At 44.1% G+C, this 26,196-nt stretch overlaps 1 protein-coding gene across 2 annotated transcripts; it reads right to left on the bottom strand.

Moving 5' to 3' along the window:
• Positions 1–1,630: 1,630 nt before the first annotated feature.
• Positions 1,631–25,983, bottom strand: LOC147444213 (uncharacterized). Of its 2 annotated transcripts, XM_086526912.1 has the most exons (4): positions 25,550–25,983; positions 4,865–4,898; positions 2,866–4,765; positions 1,631–2,343 (listed from the first exon to the last, which is right to left on the bottom strand). In XM_086526912.1, exons 3-4 carry the CDS (start codon positions 4,702–4,704, stop codon positions 1,972–1,974), a joined length of 2,211 nt encoding a protein of 736 aa, XP_086383038.1. In that variant the 5' UTR covers positions 4,705–4,765; positions 4,865–4,898; positions 25,550–25,983; the 3' UTR covers positions 1,631–1,971. The 2 variants fall into 2 exon arrangements, with proteins under 2 accessions (XP_086383038.1, XP_086383037.1); XM_086526911.1 differs by lacking the exon at positions 4,865–4,898 and having other exon boundaries at positions 25,550–25,982.
• Between the last annotated feature and the right edge of the window lie 213 nt (positions 25,984–26,196).

The raw sequence follows: 26,196 nt of genomic DNA, 5'->3' as shown, positions 1-26,196 counted from the left end.
ATTGATGATGAATTATGATGCAACAAAGAAGGCTTTTCTTGAGAGGTTTAGGAAGGTAGAGGACCAAGAGGATGTATGGCACTCAATTGAAGGACTTGTACAGGGTGATGAACAGAGTGTAGAGGCCTTTCTGAAGTCGGTAAACGATTTGTGGGATAGATGGTATAATATGTTGCGTGATGAAGTTCCTCCTTTTATGCTTAAGAAAACCATGTTTATGCAAAGCTTTAGGGATGATTTTAGGTTGAAGGTTGATCTTAGAAGACCTCACGCTTTTGAGGATGCAATATAGGTTGCAAAACATAAGGAACGGAACCTAGCGAGAAAGGTGATAGATTACAAGAAGATGTGAGCCAAAATGTGACCCATGCTTTGAGTGTAGATGTGGTCAATGCATGTTCTGCAAATCTCAATGATAATGGTTCTGCCATCCTTGTTTATGCCATGTAATGCTACCATACATGATAAAGATGATGCATATATCAAGGTGGATGTGAATGAAAATAAGAAGAAAACAATCAATGAGCTTTCAAAGGATAAGAATGAGGAAATTCAACATGCAAGTCTCATGGTTGATGCTTTTGATGTACGTAGAAATAAAGACATGGTTGATGAGGATTTTCCTCTTGTATATGGAGTGGATGATTTGCATATCAATGAGCATATTTATATTCATGGCAAGGATCCTAAAGAAAATATTTTTTAGATGCATGGTATGGTTGAGTCTATGTTAAAGAGTGATGATGCTATGACATAAGTTGTGGACCTTGTTGATGAGGAGACTATCCATAAGTACTCATGATTGCATGATACATGTAGCCATGCCTTGATCAATGAGGAGAATTTGGAGGTTCTTGAGTATATAGACAACCATCAAAATATACTTTTGATGCTTCTTGATGAGATGATTGATGCTAGTATTCTTGAATCTTCATATTTGGAGCCAAATGTATGTGAAGAGAATGGCATGGTTAAGATAGAGGTTTGCACTATGAATGGTACGAGCATGAGGTGGTCATATATGAGCGTATAAAAGTGGAGGGAATGTCACTACTTTCATGTTATGGAAATGAAGCAATCTCTCCATATGGTCTTTGTGAAGAATGCTCTATTCTCTTGAAAAAATGGATGGTACATATAATGCATTCTTTCGTGTTCAGAGCACTTACATGGCTGATGTTTCTTCATGTGACTAGCTTGAGTGATGACATGGTGCATGGTCTCTTTTGATAGGTTTGGAAACTAGTTTTGTCATGAGGCAAGACGATCCATCTATACAAGCTAGTCAACTAGTTTCAAGCATTTACCTTGGGTTTTTTGGTGCTGCACTTGTACATAAGTGAGATTTTGTCATAGACAAGTTGTACATTATTATACACTGGAATCCTATAATAAAATAGTAATCATGAGTCATTATACCATGCTAAAACATCCCTTAGAAGAGAAGACAGAGGGGCATACAAAATTCTAAGGTTGCAAATGGGTCCTTTCATTTAAGGTCTCATGTGATTGCCGTCCCTTTCTTTGCTTCACTCAAAGTGAGCCATCATCTACGATAATCTTTTGAACGACTTGACAATGGTGTTCTATAATTTACACACTAAAATTGTGCTCATGGGCACACTTAGACTATCCCAAACCGTAAGTACTATTTCCGACCTGCGACTGAGAGGAGTCACCTCCATAAGTACACCAAGTGACTTTAAACCAAAGTAAGCCAAGAAAGAAAAGGGATCATCTAGGGAGTGTTCACTATCCTTTTTTCGCCAGCTTTAGAAACACAAGCGATATTTAGTTAATGTATCCCATCCAGGTTCAAAGTAACAATAACTCTATCCAAAAAATTCAAGTTCAGTACATGAAAATGTTCTGTCCAAATTTACAACATAAACAAGAACTCCCGTATTAAATGAGCACTTTACACTTTTGTGAAAAAGTGCAAACTCAGAATCATTGACCTTCACATTAAAGTTACAATCTTTCAAAAAACCGCGCTGACTTAGAAGCATGGACATTTTCATTGAAATTGTTAATGGCAATTTGATGTTGCCATATCTCTTGAAGCTTTGAGTCTACTGTTTGTGTTGTCTGCAACTTCGTCATGTTTCCCTTCTCCACCGACCATGGGTCTTTATCCTTTTGGTATGCAAACATTCCCTGTGAAAGAACTGTTGACTTGGTGCAATCTGAAGCTCTTTGAGACACCTTGGAGTCCCTTCCATGCAATGTAGCAACAGCAATAGCGAAGGCTTGTAAAGGGGACAAAGGAGCACAAAAATCAAGGCCAAGCAGCCCATTTGCTTGAGGTGAAAGGCTAAAAAATGCTTCCTCCTGATCAGTATCCTGCCAAAAGCAGCCAAAACAGATAAGAAAGTGCATTTAGAACTTTGAAAGTTTTCAAAAAGCAATTCGAATCTTACAAACCCTCCGCTATACTTCCACGGGCATGGGCAGGAGGAATCTATGATGGGATGAACAAGAGCCGTAGATCTTGGGCAAAAGGATATCTCAGGCACCTGAGATGATATCGCGCCCCCCCCCCCCCCCCCCCCCCCCCCCCTCCCCCAAAAAAAAAAAGAAGGGATCGACTCCACGACCTGGGCTTTGAGAGGCATGCCCTTTAACCACATTGCCCAAACAAATCTTCTAGGCTTCCATGTCGGTTTTTGACATGCGAACCTGTCGCTAAAAGTAATCTCAGGTACCTAAGATTGCTTCCATTGAAAAGTATTCTTGGATTACTTTCCCGACAAGATCTACATCGCCCAATTGATGTCACTACCGTATATTGATACAGGCCCTTGATCCCACCCACCCATGCTTGTGTCAATTATAGCTGAGGCAAACAAACACTTGACATCAGACCTGCTTGTAAAGCTTTAAAGTTCTGCAGTGACCTGCTCCTTCCAGCCGTCGCAACTTGGAACTCTCACTGTGCAGTCTAGCTCTCTTCCTTGAATTGCTCAGAACCATGAGTCCACATCCAAGGTCCCACCCCTTGCAGTCACACTTACCCCCCTCTTTCCATCTCCTAATAAGCGGCGACGGGCCATTCATATCACACAAAGGTCGACCATGCTTTCCAGAAGGTAGAATAACCGTGATGCCAGCCTCCAAATGCTGATCCTTTATCATTACTAGACTATCCTGCACTTGTAAGGGCACAGGCACGTTTATGAGCATAGCAGCTAGTTCTGCGTGTTGGGGACTGCTGCTATTTAATAAGCAGTCAGGGAAAGATTGTGTATCAGCATCAAATGCGATCCCTTGAATAATGGAATTTCTGCAGCGAGTTTGAGTAGCTTGTCTGCTTCTCTCTACTCCTGCAAAAGTAGGTGAAGAGCTTTGCCATAAAGCTGTTGCACAAGCTGGTGATGATAAGCTCATTAATGAAGAGTGATCTGGAACGCTGGCGCTTGCCTCTTCTTGCATTGTCAACTCGCTTAGTCTTGGACTAAAAAGGATGCACTTAGATTTGACTGAAAGTTTATTTTTTCCATCAGAGCATAAAACACTCGACACCTTCATTTTACCCACAACTGTGGCATGTAACTTGTCTTTCCTCCTCCAATTCTTCCACCCAGATTTCCCCTTCCTTTTCTTTTCTTCTCTCAAGGTGTAAAAGGAATACTTCCAGACTTCATGGTGTCGTCCCACCTTCATGTCTCCCAACCAAATCTTGGCTGTAAGTACTTCTTCATAATCATCAAGCAAGAACGTGTAGTTTGGCAGGCCATCTTTGAGGGTGCAATGTAAAACCCCGTGTAGAGTGCCATCTGGAGCAGGCTCAGTGACAGATACCCTTCCTACATCCAGCTTAAGCCCTGCAAGCTGTGTTCTTAGAGTGCTTGTGATCAAAGACAAAGCCTGTCGTTGTGCATTATGCTGCTCAAGACCTGTGTCCTCTTCATAAATGCTGCAAAGTTTACCTTGACTCAAAGCACTTTCTGTAAGCTCAAGATGAGATGCGATGGTAGGCGTTCTTCCCTTGGTAGTAGTGATACTATTAAAGCCTTTCATGGGGCTCACAGCCTCTACAAATCCTTCGGTTAGCTTTGAGGCTCGACAATGGGAATCCAACACCACAGTTGCCCATGCTGCTATAGCTGTACTATTACCCAACTCACTTCCTGAAGCTCTTTCGTTATCTGAGCTCACTGTTTCAGTTCTCGCATAATGACATTTGCCTTGCTTCTTCCTAGAAACGTGCCAACAGTTTTTACAATCATGATTCTTGGATTCCATTTCTTCAGGCACCACCTTTTCTTGTGAAGCTCTGTCGAAAGTAGCCTTTTTTCCATCAGAGTGGGACGCTATGCACGTAACCAAATTGCAATACATGGAGTCTTCTTCACAGTCACACATATGGATTCCTAAAGCCGACATACAAGGTTTCCTGTTAGGAGAATCAATACTTTCCAAAGTTATTTTTTTCACATTTGGAGTAGTGTTGGTTGTGGGTCTTTCTTGGCACACTTCTGTGAGAATGCAGTCCCAGTCAGAATCAGTTCCCCCTTTACCTTGTCCTGACGTATCTACCACAGTAGACGATGCAATGGACATATCGTCACTGGAGGTTGAAGGTGAATTCCAAGAGCTGCCCACATTGCTGCAATCTACCATCACACCATTGAAAAAATTGAATTCTAGATATGCCTCCCTTGCTGCATTATTGTCCGGATGCTCTTCAGATAATTCTTGCATCTTGCGAGTCTGAGAAGCTTCACAGCATAACCAATTCCATCCAACAAGACCTTTAGCATGCCTGCAATTACCAAAAGATGTCATAGCATCCTGACAAGACATCTCATGAGATGGAACATTTTTCTAGGCAAAAGGTTAACTTCAAAATGAAAACACATACCCTGCTAGATTTTAAACTCTTTTGACTTTCCCTTCTGCAATTTGAATTAGAAGCAACACATCAGGAAGCAGCATTGATACCTTGATGTTTAAACTTTGATGCAACTTGCAAGGGATAAACCTTTTCTGGTTAGACTGAAGATTCATGATTCCCCACTTCTGTCTTGGCCCTACTCACAAGCCAACCATCTCCCTGTTCATTTAGTCTCCTTCCTTTTTCCAACTTTGAACTCCAGGCATTGTATCTACTATCAAAAGATGAGAATGCAGATTTTATTTTCCTAGGACAATGTGCCTTCAGCTATGCTCTATGGGGTTCAGATTTGGGGACCCGGGACCCTCAGTGGACCACCAGGGCAGATCTGGTAGCACTGATGGATGGAGATGTATGGAGAGGCCTCTAGTCTCTATGATCTCTCGGATGATTGGGGCTAAGGCCTCAGTTCCACATGAGATTATTCGGGCTGAGCTAGCTGCCCCCCCCTCTCGTAGTTGAGGCCCTTACGAGATCAGTTTCCTTCATGCATAATTTACGGGACCTTCCTAGAGATAGATATGCTCGGCTACGAGTCATCTCGACAGCTAGCACTACAAGGGGACACAGCATGTTGGTATGGGCAGATGACATCATGGTTTCAGTCACATGCCTTCGGTCACATGGCTTCAGCATGGTTAGACTTCCTCCATTCCAGTACTCCTTGGATGCACCCTCCCTTCCTCTCACACGGACAGAGATCACTAGAACGTTAGGATTTGACTCAACTAGATACCAGAAGCACATGGATACAGCTCGTACCAGAGTTGAGCACGCAGATGGCTTTCTATAGAGAGCATCTCCTACAACTAACAGAGGATGGATATGTGATCAGACCGGCCTATATGGACACTCATTTATCCTATGGAATATGATGTGCTATTGGTCAGATGCCGCATCAGCTAGAGATTGAGACTAGCAGATTTGGAGGGTACCTGTCACGTGCACATCTAACCCTATGTGCATGTGGACAAGCTACTTCATGTCTAGGGTTCAAGGTCAGCTTAGGAAGTGTTCTGGCACCTTTGTGAGCCTGTGCGCAAGCCGTGCATGTCCAGGCACTTGGAGAAGTTGCATTTCCTCTGGTTGCACACAGCATGATCATCAGCATTACAGTCAATAGCAATCAGGAGCATTTCACAGTTCACAGAACCCATTTTCCCTATTTTAGCCATTTTCACTTATTATTAATAAGTGACTTTGTTGAGAAACTGGGTAGGGCAATTCTGGTAAGTCAATATATCAGAAAAGCTAGCGTCTGGTAGAAGAGGCAGCAGGAGTCCAACTCATAGACATCTTCTCAGCAAGACCGGCAGAATCCCTAGCGTTTTCAGCCATCAAGTCAAGCCTAGCGTTTTGCAGATTGCAGATCAGCCTAGCGTTAGCAGTTTCCAGCAGATCAGCCCAGCGTTTTTGCAAGTTGCAGATATCTCTAGCGTTTTGCAGATTCCCGGCAACAAGTACCTCCATTGCATTAACGTTTTCAGTTTTCAGCACTTAGACATCGCCGGTCAAGTCCCAAACCTTGCAGATCTCACCTTCCCGCAGCAGATCCTCGCCGCACGGTCAGATCGGCCAGTGTTTGCAGATTCAGCCCGCTATTCGCAGATTTCAGCATCTACGTTTTCAACGCATCGTCGTCGTCGCTTAGAGTCAAAATTCAGTAAATACCAGATTTGCAGATTTCAGCCCCTAGCGTTTTCAATTTTCAGCCCGTCTCGTCGTAATCATCATCGTCGTCGACATCGTCGACAAGTCCATTGCATTTAGACCATTGTACGAGATTTGTGCAATCAATAGCATAGACCTCTCTCGCCATAGAGAGTGGGGCCCTTGGAGGAGGGCTTGACAACATTCTGGTGTCGTATTCTTCTTTCTCTCTCTCTCAGTCTCAGCACCTTCATTCACAGTGTCTTTTCACTTTATTTGTGATCATTTGCACTCTCTCGCTAAAGGAACGGAAGGCTCTCCCTTCCGTAAGTAAAAGGAACCCTTGAGCACAATTCAGAGCACTCATCTTGAGCGAAGTTCAGCATTCACTTCTGTTGCACCTTACATTGGTATCAGAGCGTTGGCAGTGTTTTGTATCACTCCAGGAAAGAACCACAAGAATTTTTTTTTGCTTGTTGTGGTCGCACGTAACCCAAGTCCACTTGGGCGTGTCGATTCCTAATCGTGTTCTTAAAGAGTGACAGGAAACCCAAGAAAGAAGGGTTGTCCAACCTCCCCTTGTGCCTCTTTTCACTCATTGAGAGCGGACCGTGCACTTAGCAACCGGCCAATCGACGTGAGGTGGAAAAAAGCAACCTTGGTGTGACCGCAAGGCCGCCAAGGGGTACGCCCGCAGGGAAGAGTAGAGCTCGAGCAAGAGAAGATCCTTCTCTAACACACATTGCAAGCTAAAGAAAACCCTCAAGAACCCAAGAACAACAGGATCCCAAGTTCCTTGTGAACTTAAGAACCCAAGATCTCAATGTATGGCCATCACCCGAAGCGGAATGGATACTTTGCATCAAGGTGATGAGCATGGAGGTGGCGAAGGAGAATTTTCCCCACCAGGAGGTTTTTTCGACCCTCCCCCTTCCCCATCTACGCCACGGTTTTCACCTAATCCAATGGAGGATTTGGTCAAGTTGATGATGGACATGATGCTACAACAAGAGGCGCAACGCACCACCTTTGATCGGGAGCGCGTGTTGGAATTAGGGTTGCAGAGAAACACACACAGCTTGGAGAAGACGAAGGAAGCTCAAGGCACACAATAGAGAGTGTATTACTTAGTGTGCAATGGAAAGATAGATAGCCCTAGAGTGATGGGCGTATATACAATGCACGGGGGAAAAAACCTCCTAAAGAGGGAAAAAATGCCCCGGCGGTCCTAGTGTGTTCACACACATCACTACCACATGTATATGGTAACAAATCCCCCCTGGAGTGATGCGGTGAACGAGAGCTGGCACATGAGTAAAGGGAAGTGCCATGCCCTGAGGACAGGATCAGTCCACAAAGGGGAGTAAGCCCAAAGCTTTGCGGAAAGCTTCAAGCTTCTCACGAGACAATGCCTTTGTGAAAAGATCTGCAAGGTTGTCCTGTGTTGGCACATAAGCCAAGCTGATCTCTCCTGCTGAGAGCCTCTCCCTGACATAGTGGTAATGCACCTCAATGTGCTTTGTGCGAGCATGAAAAACTGGGTTCCTCGCAACTGCCAATGCGCTCTGACTGTCAGTGTAGATAGTGTTGGCAGTGTCCTGTCCAACACCCAAGTCAGCCATAAGGCGTCTGAGCCATACACACTCAACCGTAGCTGTGAAGACTGCCCTGTACTCAGCCTCACAACTCGAAGTGGCCACAGTAGGTTGCTTCTTGCTCAACCATGATATACATGAACTGCCAAGCATGAAACAAAAACCACTTGTGGACACTCGTGTGTCAAAACAACCAGCCCAATCTGAGTCCGAAAAAGCATGTAAGTCTGGCGGCAATGATCCCCCCTTGGGATAAAACAAGCCAAGATGTAAAGTGCCACTAAGGTAGCGGAAAATCCTCTTGACAGCCTGCCAATGCTTAGACCCTGGGCTATGCATAAATCTGCTGACCTGCGAGACTGCAAACTGAATATCTGGCCTCGTGTTGCATACATAAATGAGGCAGCCAACAGCAGTTTGGTAAAGAGTGACATCAGCAGGATCGCCAGCATCATGTAGACTCAACTTCAAACCTGTTTCCATGGGAGTGGCAATAGGTTTGCAATCCTCAAGTCCAAACTTACATAGCAATGTCTCTATGTAACTTTTCTGACACAAAGCAATACCACCATCACACTGCTTAAACTGTATACCCAAGTAATGATGCAACAGCCCCAAATCTTCCATCTTGAAAGTAGCATTCAAATCAGCCTTAAATTCAGCAATATGTCTCTCATTTGGTCCAGTGATCAGCAAATCATCAACATAAAGAACCACAATGAGAAATACATCATCCTCACGCTTTACATACAATGTGCTTTCTGTTGGACTGTTACGAAAGCCTCGTTTAACCAAATGAGTGTCAGCTTTCTCATACCAAGCACGAGGAGATTGCTTCAACCCATACAAAGCCTTCTTACATTTGCACACTTTGTCCTTTTGTCCTTTTATGACAAAACCGCGAGGCTGCGTTACATAAACTTCCTCAAATATGTCACCATTCAAGAAAGCAGTAACAATGTCTGATTGATGTACATCCCAACCAAAATGAGCTGCCAATGCACATAGAAAACGCACAGTAGTCATACGACAAGTGGGAGCAAAAGTCTCTTCATAATCTATGCCTTTTTGTTGTGCATAACCCTTTGCAACAAGTCGAGCCTTATGGCGATCGATCTCACCATCCGGCTTGCGTTTCAACTTGTAAACCCACTTCGTACCAATGGCCTTTTTGCCAGGAGGCAAAGCACATAAAGTCCATGTGTCATTCTCTATAAGTGCATCATATTCTGATTTCATGGCAGCAATCCAATTTTCTGAATTCTGTGCTTCATCAAAAGACAGAGGCTCCTCAACATCATGTAAACTAGACACAGCCAAAGCATAACAATCTGATGCATAAGATGCATGGCGAGAGCCTGAACGAGTACGACTAGATAAAGGTGCATCCAATTTACTGTCACGCAAAGTGTGCACCAGCCATTTTGGCATACCTCTAGCCTGCTCATTTTCAGCCCTTTCCTCATCAAGTACATCATGTACATCTGCATCAGTAATAGGCTGTTCTAAAACATTTTCAGAAACCCCCATAGGCTGTACATTTGCCTCATTGGAACTTACATTCGTATTTCCACCACTGAAAAGAGGCAACAAAGTGTCATAAATGTCCTGTGAGCTTACATTACTGTCTCTAGTACATGACAGCAAGGGTTGAACAGAATCTTCCACAAACACTACATCCCGTGAAACCAAAATACGTTTTGTTTGCGGATGATACAACCTGTAACCTTTGCTTTCAGCACTATAACCAACAAAAATACATTTGACAGCCTTATCATCCAATTTTCTGCGCTGCACTTGTGGCACCAAAGCATATGCCAAACAGCCAAAAACACGCATGTGCTCAATAGAAGGTTTTCTATCATGCCATGCTTCATATGGAGTAATAGACTGCAAAGCTTTCGTAGGACACCTGTTAAGTACATAAGTGGCACACATGATGGCCTCAAGCCAAAAAGAATGCGGCAAAGCTTGACTTTTGACCATACATCGTGCCATTTCCGTTAGTGACCTGTTTTTCCTCTCAGCAACACCATTTTGCTGAGGTGTATAAGGCACTGTACATTGGTGTTTTATCCCACGACTAGCCAGAAATGCATTAAATTCATGAGACATATACTCCCCCCCTCGATCGGAACGGAGGGTGCCCATAGTACATTTTGAGACATTTTCAGCCATAGCCAAAAATTGTTTGAAGCACATAAAAACTTCGGACTTTGCTTTAAGCGGAAATACCCATGCATGCCTGGAGTAATCATCAATGAAAGTCACGAAGTACAAGTAATTGCCCAAGGACGGAGTTTGCATGGGCCCACAAACATCACTATGCACAAGCTGCAACCTGCATGTGGCCCTAACTGAACCATCCTTTGGAAACTTAGAACGCTGCATTTTACCCAGAATACAGCCTTCACAAACATGTTTGATAGGTGCTTCAAGAGGCGGCAAAGAAGCAACCATATCAGATTTCTGCAAACGCAGCAAACTGGCAAAATTCAGATGACCAAAACGTGCATGCCAAAGTTTTGCATCTGAAATAGCCCTTGAATCTGCAACAGCATTTGCAAAATTTTGTCCACACTTGTCATACAAAGTGAGCTTATACAGCCCACGGCACAAAAGCCCAGATGCAACAATTTCATCACCAAAACTGAGATCATGAACTGTACATCTGTCATCCACAAATTTGACTACAAGTCCAAGTCTAGCAAGTGCGGATACAGACAATAGATTCTTCTTGATCCCAGGTACATAAAGTGCATCAACAAGTGTGAAGGAACTACCATTAGCAGCAGTGAGCACAATCTTTCCAACTCCCTGAACTGGATAAGAGGCGTTGTTGGCACAAGTGACTGAATTCCCATGAGGGACAGACTCGAGAGAGGTAAACAATTCACGATGTGAGGTAATGTGCTTTGTAGCACCACTGTCGAAATACCACACATGTGAATCTGCAGCAACTGACAAGCATGCATCATGGACAGCAGGATTGTAAGTGCACTCTGCGCTAAAAGCCCATTCTGCATCAACATCAGCATCACAATCTCCTTTCACAGAAGACTCAACAATGGCTGCATTTGTAGTGGAACCAGCATTTGCAGTGGAACCACCCTCTTTCTTCTTAGCCTCTTTGGCCTTCAACTTAGGACACGACTTGATCAAGTGATCATTGGCTTTACAATAATGGCAACGCATCTTCTTTTTGCCCTTATCACCAGAATTGCCAGACGAAGTGCTGCCAGCAGAAGCATTAGGAACAGAATTTTTTCCACTCGCAGCAGAACCATAAGAAGTGGCTGCATTACTGTTACCACCCTTTCTTTGAGAAGCAATAAAAGCCTGTTCAACTGCACGCTGCCTAGTCCTGTTTTTTCTAGAAAGTGACTCTTGCAACAGCAATGTGCATAATGCATCAAACTTGACAACTTCAGGATTTCCTTGGGTCATCAGTCTCCAAGTACTAGCAAAAGTCTGGTAGGAATCTGGTAAGGCATCAAGAACAGTCTGCACAAGGGAACTGTCAGAAATGACTTCACCTGCAGAAATGAGTTGTTCATTGATATCCTTGACACTAGCAAGGAAAGTGTCCATATCATCTTCCTCATGCATAATCTTCGACTCTAGCTCTTTACGCAGCAAAGCAATTTTAGCCTCATTGCGGCTTGCATAAAGACCTGCTAGAATATCCCAAGCCTGTTTTGCAGATTTTGCTGAACGGATGTGAGGAATAATGGTGCGCTTCACAGACAACGCAATCAATGCATGAGCCTGCGCATCCTTAACATCCCAACGAGCTTGTTCTGCTGTAGGCAAAACAACTAACAGCTGCAATCCTTGCAGCAAGACCTGCAACATCCTCAATATCGCCTACATCTTCAGAACCAGGACGTACATCAATGCCCTGCACAATGTTCCAGACACCTTTTGACACAAGAACGTGTTGCATCATATAAGCCCACATAGGGTAGTTGTCCCCATCCAACCTGTCCTCAGCAGCAAACATCTTGAACATATCTGTGTTGTTGTTGTCAGCCATGGTAAATGCTGCACCTGATGTGAAAACTGCCCGAAAATAGGAGAAATGGAGCGAGAACAACTTGTGCTATATAGCACAAACCGTAGAAGACTATAAGGCACCTGTTATGCAGAAAACGGCACTGACAGAAAATCTGCACAAAATGACGAAATAACCTGTGCAGTACTGCCCGTAGTGGAAACGGAGGCCGAAATGAGCCCAAATCAAAATTCTGAGCAGACCAAGCTCTTCGAGCTCTCCCAAAATATTTGTGGACCTGCGAACGCTTGCCAAAGCTCACTGAAATCGGAGAAAGTGAGCAGGCGTGTGCTGGAGCAGCTGGCGACTAAGCCCGGGAGGACGTGACCTGCTCTGATACCAATTGTTGGAATTAGGGTTGCAGAGAAACACACACAGCTTGGAGAAGACGAAGGAAGCTCAAGGCACACAATAGAGAGTGTATTACTTAGTGTGCAATGGAAAGATAGATAGCCCTAGAGTGATGGGCGTATATACAATGCACGGGGGAAAAAACCTCCTAAAGAGGGAAAAAATGCCCCGGCGGTCCTAGTGTGTTCACACACATCACTACCACATGTATATGGTAACAGCGCGAGCAAGCGCACATAACGGCCGAAGAAAGACGAGCGGCCTTGGAATTAGAACATAAGGCACAGAGAGACCGACGCATGCAAGAGTTGGTCCTACAGGTACTCACCACGAAGTCCGAGCCACTCAAAGAATCATCCGGGAACACAAGTCGAGAAGCGGATTCCAACAACCCCGTCATGGAGAAGTTGACATTCAGTAAGTATGACGGTAAGATGGATGCTAATGTTATTCATTCTTGGTTGCATCAATTTAATGCTTATTTTGCGACAACTAAGAAGACACGGAATAGCAAAGTTTTGACGGCAGCCATGTATCTTGCCGGAGATGCCATTAATTGGTATCAAGTGAAACCGGCCTGTTCAATCCAAAAAGGGCGGTAGACTTTACTTTAAACCTTGATTTAGCTTTCACCCATTTAATTTGTCGCCCACTTTACCTGTACTTTCAAGACACAACAAAGGGGAGAGGGATATAGGTTGCTAGAATGCACCTGTATGAGTAGACCGACACCAGATTGGCCCCTAACTTAGGCGCCCCTTTCGGTATTTCTTTATTGTTTAAAAGAGGGAATAAACGCTGTGGTTCTTTCCAAGCTGCCCCGCACAATCCTTGGCTGAATTCTGACTGTTCTGGCCTGATTTCGGCAGCATAACTGTACTAGAACCCTTCACGGTCAGTATTCCCACGCATTAAATGACTTTCCCGACGCATACGGGCACTTTGCAAAACCTGGCGAGAATCTGCAGCACGCTGAATTCTCTGTTTTCAGTCCCGAAAATGCGCCAGACCACCTGTACAGCGGTTCCCTTGCGTCCCCGAACCTCCTGGGGGTATTAGGGTCCGTTTAGGGCCAAAACCCCTAAACCTGCAAAAATACACAGCAGGCTGTAATTTACTGTTTCGGGCTCCGTTTCGCGTGCCGGTCGCATCCGTAGCAAGTCCTCGAGCTCCCGCACCTGTAGGGCTACTTGCCCTTTGAATCGGACGAGATTTCTGGCGTGAAACCTCTCCGAATTCACCTGTACCTGCGGGGGATTAGCCGCTAGCTAATCCAGTACCTGTGCAAGAGGCTCTTGCCTCGGCAATCGCGCATGAACCCACACAACTGTACATTGGTCAAATGAAGAGCCCACTAGTGGGGCATAACATACTGCCATAGAGGAGAGAGAGGGCAGTGCGTAGCGTGCAAGGCATCACTCCTGGCACCGCACTGTACATAGGAGGGAAAGCAAGCACTCCATAGCTCTTAACCTGTGACAGGCTCTTCAAATTCAGCGCCCCCTTCTCTTGCATGAGGAAAGTGCACCAGAAGGTGCCACTTGGCACATTTATAAGCATTTTCCCGTTTCGGGGTTGCCGCCTAAAAATCTCCCAACCGGTCGCCCAGTTGACTTCACGGCAGAGTAAGAAAATGTTCTCCTTGTCATTCCGGAGGTAATGACGCAAACACATTTTCAAGTCCCAAAATAGCAGTTCCCTAAATTTTAGGAGATGCTGCCATTGTATCTTTCTAGGTCATCTGACCCTCTTTGTACACTGCGGCCACACCCAGAACTGAAGTATAGCCTCTGTAGCAAAGGATTCCACTTTGGCTAGTCAATGACCCCACTTTGGCTAACCATAGTCCTTGTCCAACCTTAGTGCTCTCTTGCCCTCAGGCCTGGACTCCCTCTAGACAGTTCCACACTAGCTATGCAATGCAAGGCAGTTACATTTCCCGAGGGGTGTTTCCAAAAAGTGAAAGTAAATAGATAATAAGAAAGAAATCAACAAAAAGGATAAATAGTAGTCACACGCTGGTGACATCAAGCGTGGCAAGAGGAGCAATTGGCCGCGCACCTAGAGGAAGCCGAGGTAGACGAGCCCCTTTCTTTCAATTGGGCCGACTTCGAAGACAAGCTCAAGCGCAGTTCTTGCCACCTCAGTACCTAGCGCGGTTAAAAGAAGATTGGCGCAATCTTAAGCAAAATGGTACTCCAATCATGTCTTTTTCTAACCGTGTTTTGTAGCTTGGCACCCAATTACGCAAATCGGATGCGAAGTGCAAAGAGGCTTTTATTTTCGGGTTGGACGACTATATCGGGTTTGATGTCGAAGTCCTCGACCCTGTAGATCTCAACAAGGCGGTAGCGATTACTCTCGCGTAGGAGATGAAGCACAATAAGGGAAAGCCTAAGGAGAACAAGTCGTCTCAAAGTACCTCTTGGACTCCTCAGAACGGTAAGAATGGTAAGAATGGTAACTCTTCTGACCAATATTCCACTAGTCTTTCGGAAAAGAACTCTCCAAATGAATCTAAGGGTAAAGCTAACACAATTGCTAAACCTAAGCTCACCCCAAATGAAAAAGCAGCACAAGGAATAATAGGAGGATACATCACGTCAGAAGAACAAGTCGTTTATTCTAAGGAAGGTCGATGTTATCATTGTCACATAAGGGTCATATAAAGAAAACATGTCCTAAGATTGAATCTAACGAATCTAAAGAACCCACAGAACCCATATCCTCTGTTAATGCCATAAATGAGAACACTCGTGTGTCCTAAGTTTCTCATGATCCTCCCATTGATGAGTCTCTCATTAAGTGTTATGATCACGTGAATGGTCAGCGTTTTGTCATATTGTTTGATCCAGGCAGTATGCATGATGTCATTAGTGACTCTCTTGTCGAAAGAGCCCGCTTGGAGGTTAGCAAGACATCTCCTTTCGAGGTGTCGGGCTTCGCTCCCGGAATGGACTCTCTCATTACACGAGAGTGCCTTGATGTGTTATTCACGGTTCAACAAGTGTCCTTCCGCAAAAAATTTGTAGTATCTCCTCTTTCAGGATGTAATATGCTTTTAGGCATTCGATGGTTTTGTGAGCATAACCCTCTCATTGATTGGGCAGCCGATACTTTCACTTTTAATGTCAAAAGTGACTCTCTCATTGTAACAGACTTGGACACTCCAAGTCAAGAATCTACCGCAACAGCACCAAATAACCACTTCAAAACAGTTCACAGTTCACAATTGATTCAACACTGGCCCGGCGGAGTTCCGTGCCTAGAAATATTGGCCCCAAAGACTGGCACCCCTTTCGGTATTTCTTCTTGTATTAATTTGAGTTCAAAGTACAAGAGTGCGGGCAAGCACTCACACTCAGACTCTGCGTCCAGATGCTCTGAGTTGTGAGAGGCCAACCCGCGTATTTAAAGGTTACAAGGGATGCCAAAAGCAGAGCCCCAAAAAGCTGAAAATCAAAAGCTCAAAAGCTTTGTAAAAATAAAGCAGGAATTTTCTCTCTTGCTAAAATAAAGCAAAGAGGCTCTCTCTCTCTCTCTCTCTCTCTCTCTCTCTCTCTCTCTCTCTCTCTCTCTCTCTCTCTCTCTCTCTCTCTCTCTCTCTCTCTCTCTCTCTCTCAATAAAGCAAAGAGACTTTTTCTCTCTCTACGATCAATTGCGTAGAAAAAGCAGTTTCACAAAGCTGCCAAAAACTGCCGAAAATTCCGCTGCGTTTTGTGGGCTGCCATGTCAGCAAGTGTATGGAAATTCCGCGTTTCACGGGTTGCCACGTGTCATTTCTGCAGTTAGGGTTAGGGTTTCTGCAATTAGGGTTAGGGTTAGGGTTTCTACAATTAGGGTTTCCAACAGCAGGCAGCCACGTCATCACTTTGTGACATACCCCCTCTTGAAAGCATTGTAATCGCCCTCGATTATGCCTGCAAAACATACAGAGACCATAAACCGTCTTAGCAGACACTGATTGTTAGTACCTACGTACTAGGAGCACACATCTAGCACATGTACCAATCGACAGTCACATCACACGACATCACAGGACATCACTCGACATCACAGGACATCACATGACTTCAACATTCATTCCGATCATAGTGTAACAGACTTGGACACTCTAAGTCAAGAATCAACCGCGACAGCACCAAATAACCACTTCAAAACAATTCACAGATCACAATAGATTTGCACTGGCCCAGCGGAGTTCCGTGCCTAGAGATATTGGCCCCAAAGACTGGCGCCCCTTTCGGTATTTCTTTTTATATTAATCAAATCAAAGTACAAGAGAGTGGCTAGGGTTTCACTCTCAGACTCTGCGTCCAGATGCTCTGAGAAGTGAAGCCCTCGCCACTTATTTAAAGGTTACAAGGGATGCCCAAAAGCAGAGCCCCAAAAGCTTCAAAATCAAAAGCTCTGAAAGCCAAAAGCATCTGCCCTCTCTCTCTCTCCCTGAGAGTCCCAAAGAAAATCTCTCTCTTTCTCTTGCTATTTGCGTAGAAAAAGCAAGAAAAGCTGCCAGCGCAAATTCCGCCGCAAATCACGGAAATCCGTACTACTGCTGCCACGTGGCACCCCCAGTAGAATTAGGGTTTGCTGAATTAGGGTTTCAGCCTGAAATTAGGGTTTTTGCTGTCCGCCACGTCATCACTTTGTGACATACCCCCCTCTTGAAAGCATTGTAATCGACCGCGATAACGCCTGCAAAACCGACAAAAGCCATAAACCGTCTTAGCAGACACTGACTGTTAGTACCTACGTACTAGGAACACACATCTAGCACATGTACCAAATCGACACTCACATCACACGACATCACATGGCATTCAACATTCATTCGGATCTTAGACCATGATTTATCGGCAATGTAGCTAGCAATCACATTTAGGTCCAATTGGGACCTCATCGATGTCCGATTGACTAACCCCTATTGCAACCATGTCTATTCGAGATCAAGTAGACCAAAATGCTGCAGTCATTTCGTCTATCAGTTCCTGCACTCAAAAGAAGTGAAGAAACAAATCAGTATCATTATCAGGAATTCCATTTCATAAAGTCATATAGTAGAATACTGTCAGCTCTCAGTATCCTTGAAGCTCATAGAGACATCAGTGACTCTAGTATCTAAATCAAGGCATTTGTTGACAAAGGAGTGGAGTGACTCCCCTCTTGTGTATCCCACTGCACCAGATCTCCAACCAAGCTGAATTCTGGGTTCCATTTGGAGTAGACTATGCTAAACCAAAAGCATCGAGGTAAAGTTTCACAATCTGAGTATCTGCTAGGTCCTCCTCCTCCATCCACTTCGCATCTAAGTGCAGGATAATTCTTGAACTTAACCAAGAATTGCCTTCGGACTTTACCTTTATTCTTCGTATCCTTATGTGCCAAAATCTCTTCAGGAACAAGGATCTCCTCGTTTTCTTCCACTTCGGGTTGCTCATCAGGCACATCACCTCTCAAAGGTTTCAAGAGACTCACATGAAATGCATTGTGAATCCTCCAAGTATCTAGCAGTTTCAATCGGAAGGAGACATCATTTATCTTTTCAGTAATCTAGAAAGGGCCGTAGTATCGCATACTAAGCTTTGGAAAAAGCCTCTCCTTTCCCTTTTTCTTTCGTAGGCGTGCCTTCTCAAAACGTAAGAGCACCCAATCATCCTCCTTCAATTTCATGTCGCGACAATGGCGATCCGCTGCCTTTTTCTGTCGTTCTTGAGACTTCTGCAAAGTCTCGAGAACCTTGGCAAAAGCCGTATCAAGATCTCACGTATATTCATCCGCTTCAAAGATCTTATCTTTCGTGCTCAGGAAGGGTGGAACCTTCGCAGCACCTTCAACAATCTCAAATGGCGCCTTCCCCATCGAAGAGTGTATCGTGTTATTGTAGGCAAATTCCACCAAAGGTAAGTTCTTTTCCCATTGAGTCTTCTAATCCGAGATACAAGACTTCAATAAATCTAAAACCACTGAATTCGCAATCTCAGATTGCCCGTCAGTCTGCAAGTGGAACGATGACGAGAACTGCAACCGCGTGCCAATGTTCTCCCAAATTGCCTTCCAAAACAAACTCATTAATCTGGGGTCTCTGTCGGAGACAATCGTCTCAGACGTGCCATGTAATCGGAAAATCATCGTGATCATTCTGCGTTCTCGGGAGATCAAAAATGAAATCCATTGCAATACTTTCCGAGGGGCGGGTGGGTATGGGTAAAGGCTGTAACAATCCCTGTGCCTTATGCCTGTCAAACTTAACCTTCTGGCATACTAAGCAATTGCGCACAAACTCTTCCACATCCTTTTTGAGTCTCGGCCAAAAGAAGTATCTCTCTACCCCCTTCATGGTGGTAGCAATGCCGCGGTGACCCGTAAAAGGTGGACAGTGGCATTCAGTCATAACCTTTTCCCTCAACGATTGTGTAACGCACAACATAGTCTTTTTCATCAAGTAGCCTTCCTGAAGAGAGTATCCAACTACTGTCTCCCCATCCCGTATCCGTGTGAAAAAATATCTGCAAAATCTGTATCTGTGGCATACTGATCGACCATATCCTCGAAGCTCCTATGGTGTATCGCGGAAATAGCCAGAACCAACGGCTTCCGAGACAAAGCATCTGCCACCACATTCTTTTGTCCCTGCACATGGACAATCTGGAAGTGAAAGTGTGACAAGATGTTCGCCCACCGCGTCTGCTTTTCCGAAAACTGCTTCTATGACAAGTAGCGCAAACTCTGATGGTCTGTAAAGACAATAAAATCCGCTCCGAGTAGGTAATGCCGCCACTGAGTAAGAGCATAGATAACCGTCAAAAACTCTTTCTCATAAATCTGTGCTGTCATCTCCTGCCTAGAGAACAATCGGCTCTTGTAAGCTATGACATGGCCTTCTTGCATCAAGACCGCACCCAGACTACGACCACAAGCATCACAATATACTTCAAATGACTTCTGCAATTCCGGCAAAGTCAAAACAGGTCCTGTAGTCAATTTCTCTTTCAAGGTCCGAAAGGCGGTCACCTCTGTGGATCCCCACGAGAAAGGGACTCCTTTCTGTGTCAAGATATGCAAAGGGGAAGCAACCTCTGCAAACTTTCGTATGAACCGCCTGTAGTACGAACACAGTCCCAAGAAGCTTCTAACTTCATAGACATTCCTCAAGTCGGGCCAATCTCGGATAGTCTCTATCTTGGCCGGATCCATTTGCACTCCTGTTGCTGACACAATGTGTCCCAAAAAGTGTATCTCTGGTAGGAAAAATTCACTTTTCTTTGCATTAATCACTAACTTGTGATCTCGTAATGCCTGAAAGACCTGAAGCAGATGATCTCTGTGTTCTGCTCATTCTTGGAGAAAACAATGATGTCGTCAAAGAAAGTGCCAACAAATAGCCTGTACTCTCGAAAAATCCTGTCCATCATCCGGTTAAATGTCGCAGGAGCATTGGTTAAGCCAAAAGGCATCACCAAAAACTCAAATAACCCAAAAGTCGTCTGAAAAGCTGTCTTGTAGACGTCTCCCGGCGCTATCCTAATCTGATGATATCCACTCTTCAAGTCAATCCTACTAAAGCCCGAGGATCCCTGTAACCTGTCGAGTATATCATCGATCCTAGGAATCGGAAATCTGTTCTTGATGGTGATTTTGTTGAGAGCTCTATAATCGATGCACATTCTCCAAGATCAGTCTTTCTTCAAATCCAACAACAATGGAGAGCAATACGGTGAAGTACTACGCTAGACAAGACCCTTTCCAAGAGGTCTTTCTCTGGGTTCATACTCTCTTCATTCTGTGCTCGGCTCACACGATAAGGTGGGCGGTTCGGTGGTGTGCTTCCAGGTATCAGATCAATGGTATGATCTTCAGGCCCTCTAAAAAGCAATCTGCATGAGTGTGGAGAAAAATCTTGGCGTTCTTTTGTTTAGGTCAAAACGTATTCAAACTTTATCCATCGTTCAGTGTTCTCCCAAATGAGGAAAGAAACTGAAGTTCATCAAGTACAATCTCTGAGCCCTTTATTTGTCAAAGTCACTTTCTCGGCCCGGTAGTCAACCACGGCGTAGTTCTTGTGGTACCAAGGGATCCCGAGTAAAACGTCACTCGCGTGCCCTGAACACCCCTGTCATTGCAAACGAAGTTTGCCAATGCTCGGTGTAATGGCAACATCCCGTCCGGGTGCCAGTCGAACTACCTCCGCCTGTGACGCCTGTCTGTCGGGCATAATTCCAAATCTAGCCGCCAATTCCAAGTGAAAAGAAGTTGGCCTTGGCTCCTTCAAAAGAGCTTCCTGATCCTTCACTTTGCCCCAAAAGCGGCAAAGTTTGTACTTTCATTCATTAGATTCGGTGCAGGTCCCACGCCATGTGGTACCAGTTCTGCTTTTCTATCTGCCTTTTCTGCCACGTTCCTCAGCTGCTCTCGAACTCTCAGGCCTGTCATCGTCTTTATCATTATGTTCTTTATGTGCCTTTTTAGGGCACTTCGCGGAGATATGTCCATGTTCCCCGCATCCAAAGCACTTCCCCTCTCTGATGAAGCGAGCTCTCTCCTCAAGAGTAAGCTTGGGTCGTGCATCCTTTTTCTCTGGGTTGCTCTTTTTCTTTCTACTTTCATTCCCAGAAGTCTGTTCGGCTCGTAGTGTCGGCTCGTAGTGTCATGGCCTCATCTGTGGGGTAGGTCAGACTGCCAGAGTGAATGGCAAAGCCCCGCTTCGCATGACTCATCAACTCTTGAATAGAAGCTGACTTCTGTTCCAAGCAGTGATCTCGGATCTCTGTAGGTAGACCCAAGGTGAACCGCTCAATCTGTTCTCTGAACAAGTTCTTGAATGAAGATGCGGGTAGAAAAGAGCTCCAGAATCTTTCACAATAAGCATTGATTGTATCTTTCTTGGTCATCCGAAGATGGTTCCAAGTAGCTCGTATATCTCGTTCATATTCTCGCGTCAACCAAGAAGAAATAAAAAGCTTTTTAAACTTCAGCCATTTAACTGGCGCAGTCTTGTTTAAAAGAAGCGTGGACCACCAAGTGCGAGCATTCCCCTTAGAGTAAGAGGCAGCTCCCCAAATCTTGGAGTGCTCTGAATAGCGTCCTCCCACGAAAGCAATGTCAAACTGCTATATAAAAGACAAAGCAGTAGTGGATCGTGCTCTTTTGACACTTTCAGTCTCCTTTTAGAGTAGGATAGCCTAGGTGTCACGAAGGACACATACCCGCTATACATTTACATGAGAGAGTGACCCTGTCTACACAAAGGAGATCTATGGTCGTCTATGTACAGCAGTCAGGACCACTTTACTGACCGAGACATTGCATGATGCAGCAACAGAGGCACACCCATACATTTAGCCTGATCAGAGACTCAGGCTTGGGAGCATGCCTCAGAAAAATTGGTATGACAAGAAATGTAGAGAGACGAGAGCACAACTTCAAAGGGATCTTCTCCTAGGGGTCATCGATCATAGACAGTCTAGGATAGCCTTCTGACGCCTTGTGCGACGGAAGAAACCAGTGTTCCTAGCTCAAATGGAGCGAGACTTATACCAGTTGTTCTTGAGCAGTGACTCGGCGTAGCGATGATGGCAGTCCAATGATATAGCAATTACACTAGATCTCCAAGGTTATCAACTCGAGGAGAGACACCTGATGATAGACTTCTAAAATTTTCAAGTAGTAATCTGCTAGGGTTTCCGTGGCAAGCATTTTCGGATACCCCACTACCAAAAGCTGCACTCCAAAGAAGATGTCAAATGTCATGTAACTTCGGGCCAAGTCCTTGAAAGCTTGCCAAGTCCTTGAAGTGTGCGGCTTGGTAGCTATAGACATCCACCACTGCATAGCATTATCTTTGAGAAAACCCGCAGCTCGAGAGATCTTTGATTTGTCTGAGTAGTTGCCTATGGCATAGATGTTGTCAGTAATTATAAAAATTTCCTTGTATCTTTTTCCCCCACAAAGGGAAAAAAACATTCTATGAAATCTCAAAGCACCATCTTGCTCTGTCTGCTCATAGGAGGACCAGTATGCTTTCAAAAAAGCACACTCAGCAATTTGTGACGTGGTTAATCTTAACCCTCTTTCCTAGATGGTTTGTACAAGCCTATGTAGAAATAAAAATGCATGATGCCATCTCTGGGCACTTGCCATGCTCGGAATGCCATTCGTTGCGACCCGGGTTCTTTTGAAATATTGAATCATGTGCGTCATAAAGTGATGACATGGTGTGCAGCAAGGCAAAGAAGAACACAAACAGGGACCAAACCAAAGACCCACATACGAGTGCAAGTGTCGTGAATCGCAGGATTGTAGGGCAGGCGCTAACGTTGCAATATGGTTGACGTGGCAGTGCGGATAAGCTGATGTGGCACGTGTATTGATAAGCTAAAGCGACTATTTTAGTGTTGAAAGATACTTTTTGGACATCAATTATGAAAGAAAATGACTTTTTAGTCGCTTGTGCGGCAAGTATTAAAATCAGTTGAGTTAGGTGCTTTTAGCACCAGTCAAGTTATTTCTGAAGTTGCTTTCGGGCTCTTGGAAACCAATGCCTAAAAAAAGTGTGACCAAGGTACCATCAATCTCAGATTTGCAACTCTGTGGATGACATCAAAGGAAGTGTGTGTACTCCAACAATTGTAACTTCGAGACTCGATCAATAAAATAAAAACATATTGCAAGGGGCACCTAGTTGAGGAGCCAATGCTTCTAACACTCCGTCACTTTGTGTCTCTTGTCTACAAAAGTTTGCAACTTCCTGTTCAAGCTCAATATCGTCGTATTGTTTTACCACCTTGTAACGCGACTACCGGGCATCTTTGCATTGTGTTCATAATGTTTCAACGCATGTTGCTTACGTCAAAATAAAAAATAAAAAATATACGAAGAAAGAGGCAATATCTTGGTCATATCATCTCTGCACAAGGCATTGTTATGGATCTGCAAAACTCAAGCTATTGTAGATTGGCCTCAACCTGTGACAATCTCTGATGTGCGACCATTTTTGGGACTTACCAGCTTTCTATCATACTAAGGTCGATAAGTTTTCAAATATTGCTTCTTTTCTTACAAAATTGATGAAGCATGACAACCTTCAATGGACTCCTTAAGGCTTAAGCAAAAGATTCCTTCAATGATATGAAGAATGCCTTGACTACTATCATAGTTTTTCTATACATAAGCCATGCGTCTCACTCGCGCGGATATGGAAGCCCGAAATAAGCCCAATTTAGACCCCCGAAGATTCCATACGTGGAATACCATACCGCACCCTAAAAATAGTCTATATATTTAACAACGTGCAATTAGAACACTAGAGAGCAGCACAAAATTAAAACACCATAGAAAATGTAGAATCTAGCCGAATCGAGTCGAGAGTCGGGACAAAGGTCAATAGATACTAGAGCACAAGATGGCAAAATATAGAGCCTCCAAAACCAACAAGGCTATAGACTCAAATGACTCCAAATGACTAGAGTCTAGGGCATCGCAACGGGAGGCAAGATCGAAGCGGCTCGTGGATGAAGAGAGGAGGTGACGCACTCAATGTGAAGCTTGAGGGAGCACAAGGCTACAATCGGGTGAGCAGGTTCAGATTCTCACAAGCGCCCTCACTCATAATGACCCAAGCTCAAATTTGGGGCAACAAAATAAGTGAGAAAAAACGTTTCTCACGTCATCCTCACGCAAACGCACCCGGAAACCCACTTGACTTTCCTCACGGGTGAGAAAAACTAAGCTTTCTATGATCCTATTAAGCCCTTTGGTATGATGATCGATGCATCTGATTGTGCATTAGGTTGCGTTTTGATGCAAAATAATCCAGTCATTGTTTTTGACGATAAGAAATTCTAGCTAATTAAGTTCATGATAAGAAACTTCTTAGCATCGTGCATGCTTATCGTGGATGCATTATCTGGTGGGAGCATATTCCATGGTTCAGATAGGTCAGTACTATTTGGAATACATTCCAAATAGCCAGTAATGAATCCTCGTCAAAAAAAATGGTTAAACTTTTAGCAAATTTCCCTATAAGCATTGGATACGTTCTTGGTTTCAAAATGTGGTTGTTGAGGCATTAAGCCGGATGCCGCAAGCTCTTAACATGGTTCTTTCTACACATGCCTACACATAGTGGTTGCCGATGCATTTAGAGGCAGATTCCGCAACCTCTTAACATGATCCTTCCTACAAATGCCTTCACAAAGTGTTCTTTACCAAAGCTACTCTATGTGGAGATGTGATATGGGCACTCTTCAAGGTAACCTTATTGGCAAAACTTTTTGGACACGAGTGCGATGAGACAACAGCAAAAGCAAGAAAATATTATTTAATTTATAATTCTTTTTTTTTCCCCCAAGCACACAGGTCATGTTCCAGCTCTATGGGAGTAGCTAAAGCTCCAAATTACTTAGACTTTACAATTAAATTAAACCCTTCCAGCGTCAAAAACTACAATAAAGGGGTATTATTATCATGCAAATCTTTCACTTTATTGTATATTCTCCAGCATTCTCTAACTATCTCTATGGGATGACAAAATATTACCCATGCCTTGTCTCTACACAGAACATCACCGATTCACAAGATTGGATTTGAAAGCTGAAAACTTTTGTCAAGGTCTAGCACTGTACAAACAGAAACAGCTATTACAAGTTACAACTGTATTTACAACCCAAAAAAAGCTAAATTTCTTGTAAACTAAGCTGGACAAATCACCAACCTCTAGAAGATATACACACATTCTCTAGCTTGAAAACTGTGTACAAAAGTAACCACATTGGTGATATGTAGAAGAAAACACACAAGTTACATCACTCGAAAGTGGTCACATCGAATCAAAGGGGTTTGCTGAAGAGATGATACCCTCTGCAGCATGACTGATCGTTGGAGCTCAAATCAGTGAAAAACTGATGTATGCGCCCAACACTAGCTTGAGCCCACGCAAGCTCAATAGGCAAACAGACCTTACAATGGGCTAATGCTTAACCAACAAATAACTGCGTGATGTGTACCTGGATGGATTATGCTTCGATTGAATGCAGTGAGCCCTCCTCTTCTTACCGATGGACTCTTCTCTGCTGCAATCTTTACAAGACTTATGAGTTGTGGGCGATGGTGGGCTGCGTGTACAAATCCACTTATTGTCTTAGTACAACGGTCCTGGACCCTGGTCTCGTTCCCAAAGCCCAAAGGGGAAAAGACAGTGACAAACTAGCTTGGGTGTTGACAAACTAGCTTTGGTGTCTTCTCGAACTTGCCAAAAAGAGTGTGAAGACAATGTCGAGCACTAGAAATTAAAATATAGCTCACAGCCCTCACACAGTCACAACCTCGTGTATAAGTGACACGGGATCATGGAGCGGAGATCGACAGTGGCTATCGATCGACAGTGTGCGGGTGATTTGGACCGTGGGATCTCCGCTCCAAGGGGGCAAGGTTTTTTGTTTTCTAAAAGAAACCCTTAGTGTTGTGTTGGGTTAGGGAGACTTTCATTGTTTTCAGTGCACTGCACGATGAAGATTTACCTTTTATTTCACATCTTGACATTACTTTTCTTGAATTCTATTGTTTTAAATGCTAAAGTGAAGCTTCACCTTTCATATTAGTAAACTAGTATGGCCAAGGAAACAATGCCTCTATTCTCATAGGGCTATCTTCT

Source organism: Adiantum capillus-veneris, chromosome 13 (genome assembly GCF_014529385.1).
Source record: "Adiantum capillus-veneris isolate H3 chromosome 13, ASM1452938v2, whole genome shotgun sequence".
Classification (NCBI taxonomy): Eukaryota; Viridiplantae; Streptophyta; class Polypodiopsida; order Polypodiales; family Pteridaceae; genus Adiantum; species Adiantum capillus-veneris.
This window is presented reverse-complemented; position numbering and strand designations above follow the sequence as displayed.